This window comes from Pezoporus occidentalis, unplaced genomic scaffold, assembly GCF_034315485.1.
Source record: "Pezoporus occidentalis ecotype Australia unplaced genomic scaffold, CSIRO_AGI_Poc_V1 ctg277, whole genome shotgun sequence".
NCBI lineage: Eukaryota > Metazoa > Chordata > Aves > Psittaciformes > Psittacidae > Pezoporus > Pezoporus occidentalis.
The window spans coordinates 446,158-456,821 of record NW_026914686.1 but is presented as its reverse complement, the minus strand read 5'-3'; the positions used below and the strand labels follow the sequence as shown (position 1 = coordinate 456,821).

General features: G+C 46.5%; 1 protein-coding gene across 1 annotated transcript; it reads left to right on the top strand.

Annotated features, from left to right (window-relative positions):
• The first annotated feature begins 78 nt into the window (after positions 1-78).
• On the top strand, positions 79-10,438 carry CCDC47 (coiled-coil domain containing 47). The gene is made up of 13 exons (XM_062625152.1): positions 79-250; positions 1,803-2,068; positions 2,195-2,302; positions 2,467-2,641; positions 2,930-3,051; positions 3,665-3,730; positions 4,186-4,287; positions 5,101-5,211; positions 5,853-5,938; positions 7,166-7,224; positions 8,159-8,268; positions 8,443-8,610; positions 8,893-10,438. The coding sequence occupies exons 2-13, from the start codon at positions 1,808-1,810 to the stop codon at positions 8,971-8,973; spliced, it is 1,449 nt and encodes a 482-aa protein (XP_062481136.1). The 5' UTR covers positions 79-250; positions 1,803-1,807; the 3' UTR covers positions 8,974-10,438.
• The last annotated feature ends 226 nt before the right edge of the window (positions 10,439-10,664 follow it).

Below are 10,664 nucleotides of genomic sequence, written 5' to 3'. Positions count from 1 at the left end.
CCGCGGGGCGGTGCGGAGCGGAGCAGTCCCGGGGCCTCGCAGGGGGTGCTGCGGGTCCGGTTGTGCCGCCGCTGCGGGACCGAGGGTGTTCCCGGAGCCGTCCGCGGGTGTGAACCCGCACACGGCCGTGCGCGCAGGGAGCGCAGCGCGCATGCTCCGCGTTACGCAAAGCGCGCAGGCTGCGCCGCTTGCGGGCACTGAGCGTAGGGCGAGGGACGGGCCCGAGCGGCGGCGGCGCCGCGTGACTCAGGTAACGCGGGCCCCGGCAGGCTCCGCCGCTCGCTGCCGGCCATGAGGGTACCGGTTGTGCGGTGCCTGCCGGGGCGGGAGGCGCGGGAGCGGGGCCTGGGGGCGCCGGGGTGCGAGCTCCCGCCTCGCTTACCTTGGCGTGTGTCCCTGGAGGGAACCGGAGACCTCGGCACGGCGGTGGCGATGGGGGTCCCGCTTCGCAGCGGAGGGTGGCCGGGGGCTGTGTGTGGTGCGTGGGGCCCGGGACGAGGAGCGGGTTCGGGGTGTCACGGTGCTGCCTCTCGAGGAAGCTTCTTTTGCTCAAGGCTTTATGGAGCTGTGGGGGCGAGCAGATGGGCTCGGAATCCCTCTTGTGAAACACCTGAGCTGGTGGCTCCGTTGCCTTCGGGGCTTTAATCTCCGAGTGCAAGTTCTGAAGTATGGGAATAGGGGTTTTCCTGCTTAAATTCATGTGAAATTGGGGCAGACCCAGCCCACGTGCCAGCCCCTGGTTATGGTGGTTTGTTGTGGTGATTTATCGTGGTGTTTTCCAGCTTGGTTGATGTTCTGCTCAGGTTTTTGCTAGAAGCCTTTGTCAGAGGCGTTCATTTTAAGCGTCGTTGTCATGTGGAGCGGGGTTCCTGCTCCTCCGACTTAGAAACAAATCGTTTCTATTTCAAGGTTTTTTTTTAAGAGAGCGAACTCATTAACAGTCATGTTCCCGCTCGGATCTGGTTGCGGGAGGGAGTGAAATGAGTCTTGCTGCCAGGTCTGACACAGCCGATCCTCCACAGCCCCTCTGCTCTGGAGCCAGGCTGAGAGAGCTGGGCTGGAGGAGAGAAGGCTCCTGAAGGGGAGACCTGAGAGCAGCTCCAGTGCCTGAAGGGGCTGCAGGAAACCTGGAGAGGGGCTTTGGACCAGGGCCTGTAGGGACAGGCCAAGGGGAATGGATTTAACCTGCCAGAGGGGAGACTGAGCTGAACTCTTAGGCAGAAGCTCTTCCCTGTGAGGGTGCTGAGGCGCTGGCACAGGGTGCCCAGAGAAGCTGTGGCTGCCCCATCCCTGGCAGTGCTCAAGGCCAGGTTGGACACAGGGGCTTGGAGCAAGCTGCTCTAGTGGAAGGTGTCCCTGCCTGTGGCAGGGGTTGGAGCTGGGAGAGCTTTAAAGTCTTTTGAAACCCAAATCATTCCATGGTTATTTGATTTTAAGGCTCTGGCCTTGGACCTTGGTAATGGTCCCCACAGTCTGAGTAGGAGACCAGGACTGGTTTAAGATCAAGCAGAAAAAACAGAAAGCTGTGGGCAAAACCAAGATGAGCTGAGAAACTCTGCAGGTTTCTGGCAGATCTGCTCTGGGGAGCCCCAGTTTCTACTGGTCCTTGGGGGTCTAGTGCAGTATCCATCCTCTTCCTGCTGTGTTTTGGTACAGCTTAAAACAAAAGGTCTCAGTCTCTAAATAGAAGTCATGCTGGGATGCTTGGTCATGGATGGGAAGTTGGGCATTAGTGGAGGTGAGATGTAGAATTAATAAGGAGTTATTGCAGTGTTTGATTTCTTTTTACTTTTATTTTCCAGTGAAAATGAAGAATTTCTATATTTTTATTGTTTTCCTGTTCATCCCGTGGAATTTTTCTGTGGCAAAATACAATGAGTTTGAGGATGGAGATGACATAATGGAATATGATGATAATGACTTTGCTGAATTTGAAGATGTTAACGAAGATGCAGTCACAGAGTCTCCTCAGAGGATCATCACTACAGAAGATGATGAAGAAGAAGCCACTGTGGAGCTCGAAGGTCAGGATGAGAATCAGGAAGACTTTGATGATGCAGATGCACAGGTAATGCCTCATCTCCTCCTACATGTTTCCTGAAAGTATCTCTACAGCTTTCTTTCTCACCTTACCTTTTTGGGTTTCACTCACTGGGCTTTGGATTTTCATGCTGGTTGTGATTTTGCCCATTAGGAAGGTGATACCGAGAGCGAACCATATGATGATGAGGAGTTTGAAGGCTATGAAGAGAAACCAGATGCATCCCATAGCAAAAATAAAGACCCAATAACAATAGTTAACGTAGGTATAAATGTTGGTCCACTTTCTCTTTGGTGTTTCATCACTTACTTTGCTAAGGCAGTATGACAGTAATGTCACTGGTGCACAAATTGGCACGTGAGAGAGTGTGTAGCAGGCATCTGCTTATTCACTATTTAAAAGTGATCTTCATTCATGTACTATAGGTTCCTGCTCACCTTCAAAACAGCTGGGAGAGTTACTACATGGAGATCCTGATGGTAACAGGTCTTCTGGCATACATCATGAATTACATCATTGGGAAGAACAAAAACAACCGCCTGGCTCATGCATGGTTCAATACTCACAGGGAGCTGCTAGAAAGTAACTTTGCTCTTGTTGGTGAGTTCCATAATGACTGGGATCTGGTTTTAGTTTATGTGAGTAAAGCTGGGGTTAGGTGGGCATGTAGGCTCTAGGGAAGAGTATCCTTTCCTGTGCAGATGTGTGCTGGCACTAATGACGGCTCTCTGCCACACTTCCAGTGCTGAAATGAATTCTGGTGGTGGTGTATATTCTGGAACACCATGGTGATAATCCAGCAACAACTGAGCTCTGAGCCTGCTGAGGAGCTTTGCTGTTTAAAAATATGATTTTTAGAGTACAGTTCTCTTACACTGTTTTCTTCAGGGGATGATGGCACTAATAAAGAAGCTACAAGCACTGGGAAACTAAATCAGGAAAATGAACACATCTATAACTTGTGGTGCTCTGGAAGGGTGTGCTGTGAAGGAATGCTCATCCAGTTAAAGGTAGGGCTAAGAGAGTTCGTGGTACTGTTAATCTGTCACCAGTTTTCAGGCTCTAGAGGCTTTTCTATTCCAGTGTGAGCAACGAGGAGTCCCAGCTTGACTCTTTGGCTCACATTCAGATACAGGGTTCTGAACGAGCACATGTGAAGGGGAGACTGGTCAGGCTAAAGAGCTGTGCAGGCCTGTATTCTGCCCACTAAAGCAGGTTAAGAGTGGATGCTTACAGAAGGAATATAGAAACCAGAACTATAGCATAAACAGAGGGAAGCTGCCATTTAGAGGGACTTGAGTGTGTTGGAGGAATGACCCAACAGCAATTCTGAGGAGGTACAACACAGACAAAGTCCTGCATCTGGGATGGAACAGCCTGACATGCTGGTTCAGCTCCTAACTCGAGGGAGCAAGGCCCTGAGAAACGTATCTAATACATCAATTGTCTTGCCTTTGAGCAGGAGAGCTGACTTCCAGACAGCCCTTCAAAGCTAAACTATTCTCTGAAAAGCATCTCTTTGTAACTGTCCTATCTGTGAGCCCCACTGCTCTCTGCCAATGAAGTGCTGCACTCAAGGTATACTCAGCTATCTTCTTCTGTGTTTACAACTTGTGCTTTCAGTTCCTCAAGAGACAAGACCTCCTGAACGTTCTTGCACGCATGATGAGGCCAGCTTCTGACCAAGTGGTACGTGCTCAAACCTTTACCTGTAACACACTGCATTCCTGTGGCTCTGAGCTGCTGCTTTGGATTGTTCTTGGGACATACAAGTGAACTGCTGGGTATCTTTCTGTGGTAATTCCAGATCTCCCAGTTCAGTAACTGTTGAAATAATCCAAAAGAATCATTCATCAAATGAGCCTTATCTCTGCTCTTCTAGTCACTGTCATTACGCTGTAGCATTATACCACAACACTAAACAGAGCACTCAGTATAATTAAAAGCTAGTTTATTGTAAGACATACTGAGAAGCTTTAGATTAGCAACTTTAGCTGTCTATGGCCTCACTTAGTCTTTGCTGTCATGAAACAAAGCGTCAAACACTCAAGTCACAGAAGATGTAGGTCTCCATTTGGGCATTAGTCTGAAGACAGAGTGCACAATATGAATCTGCTCGGGGCTAATCACATTCTGTCCCACAGCAAATAAAAGTAACCATGAATGATGAAGATATGGACACCTACGTGTTTGCTGTTGGGACAAGAAAAGCACTGGTGCGACTTCAGAAGGAAATGCAGGACCTGGTATGTATGTTCATATTGGGAATATGCACATGGTAAATAATTGGATGTAAGAACCTCTAAGCTGTAACGTGTTTGTTTTCTTGGAAACAGCTGAAAACTGTTGGATTTAGTGTGTGGGGAAGAGAGGTTTTCATGTAATGGGTGAAAGTAATGCCACGAGACATCTGTGTTCACCAGCTGCTGTCAGAACTGCAGGAAAAGAGGCAGCTGAAAGGAGCTTACACCTCCCTTCTAGTGCTCATTTAGGAGGAGGCTGAAGTATATCGTCAGGATCCACACAAGTGTACTCATTTAATTTGCACGAATGGGTTTTCAAAGCTTGAAAAGCAAACTTAATTGGTGATATGTGATGTGAAAAGTTTGGGTCCGAGTCATCTGCTTTTTGTGATCTGAAATTAAAACTTTCCATATGTCCAGGCCCTGAAGCTTGCAAAGAATCCAGTGATAACAAGCCGTGGTTTGCTAATAATTGCTTCCTTCGTAACTCAGGAGCAGCAGTAAAGTGTGGTTCATAGGATGCCAGTAGGTCTTGTTTTGTTGTCAAACAAAGTAAGCAAAAAGCAAAATGTCATGAGTAAAATGTCTTAACTTTGAGTATTACATTGTTTTGTCTTTAAAGTAGTGACTGTTGAAGAGAAATACTGCCTTAAAGACTATTGATGCTGCATGTTTGAAATGTCCCCAGCAGGACTGAGTGACAGAGTTAGCATATTCTTTGTGCACTAAACTGTCCCACTGTGCTGGAACAGGTCAGTCTGATAAGATACACACAAGCTTGTGTTTATTTCTTCCCCCTTGTTCTCTTTGAAATAGAGCGAGTTCTGCAGTGATAAACCCAAGTCTGGTGCAAGATACGGGCTTCCAGATTCACTGGCCATCTTGTCGGAGATGGGGGAGGTCACAGAGGGAATGATGGACGCCAAGGTAAGCCTGGGTGAATTAGAGTCATAGGATGGTTTGGGTTGGAAGGGACCCTAAAGATCATCCAGTTCCAGCCCCTTGAATTAGTACAAACCTTCAGCCTGTGCAAAAAGTTCTAATCTTTATAGAATCGTAGAATCTCCTGTAAAGATCACAACAGGAGAGCCAAATGACCCCCATGGGATCTAGAGAAATCCAGACCTAAGGAAGCTTGAGGGCTGGAAGAGGGGTGTATTTCTCACATCTTTATCCCTTTTACTTAGCAACTGTTAGCCTAATCTGAACTGCAGACTTAAATCTGCCTTTCAAAGCCTGGAAGTCAGCTCCAACAGCCTGTTCGAAGGAGGGTGTTGATGGTGTGTCTGCAGGTCCTCAAAGCTGACCTGTTACCAAATGAACTGGAAAATCCCAAACAGGAGTTAGATATCCAATATTTGAGTTGCTGACATTAATTCAATGCGTTGGGGCCCATTGTAGCAAAAGCTATAAATAAGGAAATGATAGTTTACATTTCAGTGTCATAGTGGCAAGCTGAGCACAGCAGTTTTCTGAGTGATGTGTAGACACTTTGGCAAACCCACATGGATCAGGGAGGCTGCAGAGGGATTGGTGTTGGAAAGAACTAACCCCACGTTCTCTTCCAGATGATACATTTCCTCACACATTATGCTGACAAGATCGAGTCCGTCCAATTCTCGGACCAGTTCTCCGGTCCAAAACTTATGCAAGAGTACGTATCTCTCATCCCATAGCTACTGTAGCACTGAGCAAAATAGAGGCTGACAGACTTGTTTGCACTGTTAAGCCTGCTGGAATGCACACAAAGAGATTGGGAGCAGAGGTGAAACAGGTGAATAAACAGCACTCCCAATGCTTCCAAATGCTGCATTAGTTTAGAAGATAAAGGTGCTGTATTGCCTTAATACTGATTTTTGTGTGCTGGTTCTGCTGTAGTTTAGGCAGCTACAAATTCCAGCTAACGCTTGGCAGCTCGAGTGTACACATGGAAAATGACTGAGTAACCCCACTGAAGATACACAGCCTGTTATAGTTTAGGGGCCAAGAAATAACACTGCAGGAGGAGAACTCGAGATGTTACCTCAGATGCTATTTGAATGAATTGAGAACTAGGTGTAAGCAAAGTCTGCAGTGTAAAAAACCCAACATGGGGTTTTTTCCTAACTGGTATTTATAGAAGGTCTGTAGAAATATAAATAACAGGGCAGCAGGTGCAAAATTGCATGCCATTAAAAATACACAGACCTTTGTAGGGCTCTGACTATTGGGTTGGATGGTGCTGTTTGTTAATGCCTTCTCAGTGCTTTTGAGTAAAACACTTTAAGTTTGCAACTTAAATTTGGGTTACAGCAGGCTTTTAATCCTGTTTATTTTATAGAATCATAGAACAATTAAAAAGGACCTTAAGATCATCCCGTTCCAACCCCCATGCAATGGGCAGGGAATCCTCACCCTACACCATGTTGCCTAAGGCTCTGTCCAGCCTGGCCTTGAATGCTGCCAGGGATGGAGCATTTACCATTTCTTTTGGCAACCTGAGCCAGCGCCTCACCACACTCACAGGGAAGAACTTCTGCCTTAGATCTAACCTGAACTTCCCCTGTTTCAGTTTGAACCCATCACCCCTTGTCCTATCACTCCAGTCCCTGATGAAGAGTCCCTCTTCAGCATCGTTGTAGCCCCCGTCAGACACTGGAAGCTGCTCTGAGGTCACACAGCTTCTCTTCTCCAGGGTGAACAGCCCCAGTGTTCTCAGCCTGGCTCCATATGGAAGCTGCTCCAGCCCCTGATCATCCTCGTGGCCTCCTCGTGACTTGCTCCAACAAGTAGTTTGCAAGTTTCCCTTGGTTCCTGACAAGGTTTTCCCTATCTGTGTCAGGTATTTTGTATGCCCCTATTTTTCTTCACTCATTTCTGCCACTTTTTCCTTTCCTACCAGGGAGGGGCAGCTTACAAAACTGCCTGAAACCAAGAAGACACTTCTGTTTACATTTAATGGTAAGAGAACTGGTGTACAAGTGGGTATGTGTACCTGGGGGGTGCTGTGCTTTATCTGTGCAAGACATATGCTCGATTCTGGCATCTGTGGAAGACAACATATATGACCTGTGACTTCAGTGCATGTAACGGGTCATTGACTGATTAACCAGTAAACAGAAGGCAGTGATAACACTAGGGAGTGAGCAGCACCTTGTCATAACAGGATACTGAATCTTGCTATTATTGATCTTAGAATCAACCACGTTGGAAAAGACCTTTAAGGTCATCAAGTCCAGCCTTTCCCCAGTCCTGCCAAGGCCACCACTAACCCATGCCACTGAAGTCCTCATCACCAGGGATGGTGACTCTAGCACTGCCCTGGGCAGCCTCAGCACCCTTTGGGGAAGAAATTGTTCCTAATACCTTGGTGGTTGTATCAGGTCATCATTACTCTTAAGCCATGGGCCTTGCAGTTTGAACTTGCACAGAGCTACTTGATTGCCCCTAGTTTGAAATAAAACCAGCCTGGTGGGAGTCTGTTCTCAAAGGCAAAGCTCATGTCAGAGCCTGAATTCAATCCTTATTTTGTATTCTGTGCTAATAAAACTAAGGAGGATTGTGTGGGGTAAAATGTGCCTGTCACTGTGTGAGGAATCTAAGTTTGATCTCTGAAAATAAACTCTTTTAGTTATTTCAGAGAATCATTTAGGTTGGAAGAGACCTTTATGATGGAGTCCAACCATTATCCCAGCCACTATGCCCCAAGCCTGTAGTATTACATGGGGTTGTTGTGACCTAAGTGCAGGTCCCAGCACTGAGCCTTGTTACCCTTCCTAAAGCGTAGTGGAAGCACATCTTTTGTGAATGGTGTGAGCAATAAGGAAAGAGCATTATAACAAGTAGAAAGGTCCTTTCAGTCTCTCTGAATTAACAAGAAACGCTTTTATTTCAGTGCCTGGTTCAGGCAACACTTCCCCAAAGGACATGGAGTCTTTGCTGCCCCTGATGAGCATGGTTATCTACTGTATTGACAAAGCGAAGAAGTTCCGTCTGAACAGAGAGGTAAGTGGTATCTATTTTCCTGTCTTCTGAATATTGTATGAAATTGCCACTATTACCATTGGATCCCAAATCTTAATATGTGGAGCTTTCTATCTCTAATGTGACTACCAGAGAGATTGCATCCTGCTCATGGGGAAATCCATATGAACTGCATTTCCTTCTCTCTGTCAAAAGGGTAAACAAAAAGCTGACAAGAACAGGGCTCGTGTGGAAGAGAACTTCCTTAAGCTGACTCACGTGCAAAGGCAGGAGGCTGCTCAGTCCCGTCGAGAGGAGAAGAAACGGGCAGAGAAGGAGAGAATCATGAACGAAGAGGATCCTGAAAAGCAGCGGAGGCTGGAGGTGAGGTGGATTTTCAGGTTGTTACATCGGCCTGTAGCTTGTATCCTGGGCTGCCTGTAGGTACAGCAGCAACACCCACCTCTGATCCTGTAGGATCTTTGTGGGAAGGCAGAGAGCTTCCAGGGTATGTGCTGGTGCTTTCCTGAAACGTGAAGGCTCCTGGTGAGGAGCCATCTCACGTGGTTAGAGATGTGAACGCATGTGCTGGTCAGCTCTCCTGAAGTGATCAGCCTGCTCTTGGGTTGCTGCTGTTCATTCACATCTCTTTGTCCTCACCTGCAGGAAGCAGCTTTGCGGCGTGAGCAGAAGAAGCTTGAGAAGAAGCAGATGAAGATGAAGCAGATCAAAGTGAAAGCAATGTGACTCCATGGGGAGCAATGTCTCAGTGCCACCTGCAGAATTGGAATCCACAGGGTACAAAGATCTACTTAACTCCATAATCCTACACTTTGAACACTAATAGCCATTAAGAGAAATGTTCCTTGGCATTGGTGTTACTTATTTAAGTATTCCAGCAACATGCAGGTGTATGTAGAGATCTTTGTCTCGGCAGTTTTACTCCAGGTGGTACATTTGCTACTTGTCTAAGAAAAAAAATTGCAATAGTCTTGAATGCTCTTTGTCATTTGTTCTTTAAAACCAGAAGGCTGTAAAGTCCTCTGGTTTTACTGTCCACATGTGCTGGTAACATACTCATGCTTTGGTTTTAAACTTTGGGTTTAGTTCTTGGGAGGGAAGGGGGGGAACTTTAGGGGAGGAAAACTGCACAAGAAACTGTGCATTTATTTGCATTAAGCTTGTAAAGGCACAAAACTTAGAGCCTTCCATACACAGTATGGATTCTTCAGGGATTTCAGCCCAGTAGAATAGAAGTGCTTTTTGTTTTCTTTGTTTTTTACAACCAAGGGACTGAAACAGTGTTAGGTCACCTGTGGGCATGATGTGTAAACCAGATGGGTTAGAGAGGAGGGAATAGGCTATGTGAACAGTTTCCTACTTGTGGTTTTGAAGGCCACAAGTACAATGTGAAGTGTGTAATGTCAACGTGGTGGTTCTTCAGGAGCATGTGGTGAGTTAGCAGCTTCAACAAGCTTTCCTTGAGCATTTTCAACTATACAAGTTTGCCTCAAACCCGCTTGATTTCAGCAGCTGCTGCCTAGTTCCCTTCGGCCAGAGCTAGATTCAGTGAATAACTGCAACTGCCAATTTCCCCAAGCAAGTAAAAACGTTTTGGGGGTATGTGAATCCGCTTCAATGATCACTTCAGGTTTTGAAGCTAAATGGGGAGCATGAAGTGAATGCCCCAGTGCAAGCACTTTGCTGAGAGAGCCCTGCATTTTATAAATGCTTCCTGTCTAGAAGGCGTTTTATTGTTGCTTGTAACAGACTTTACACAGTTTTGTGGGGAAAACAGGATCTTGCATTTTCTTGTTGAATACTGTGTGCAAACTTGGTTCAGAGGCAATAAGAATGAGCTGCTGTTGAAACAGCAACTGCTTAAATTTCGTCCAGCATGGGCTACTTCACACTGAATTAAATGCAAATGTCTGTAACCTGATACATGCAAATACATTAATTTTATAATGGGTGGTAAAATTATTTAAAACCAAAACTAATGTAGATGATGTGAAATTTTAGCACTATTTAGCTTTAAAGATGACTACAGCATTGTTCCACAACGGTCTTGGAAAGGTAATGCTGGTTTGTGCTCTTTAAGTGGACAGCTTTCCTGAAGTCCCATATGTCTGTGGGCTGTGGCAGCTAATTTTGTACTATGAACATTGAAACGAACAATCTAATGAAGAGTAAAAAGAGAACTGAAACACTCCCCCTGCCTGCTCTGCTCTGCTTGGCTGGACTCTGTGTTCCTTCCATCCCATAGGATCGCAAAGCCTGGTGGTTCTGTCCACCTGGGAGCTGCTCCCTGTGCGGGTGGTGGGTGCTGGGGAAGGGCACAGAGCCCTTGAGGCCAGATCACAGAATCCACCGGGCTGGAAAAGACCTTTAATAGCAATGAAGTCCAACCGTTCCCAGCACTGCCAAGGCCACCACTG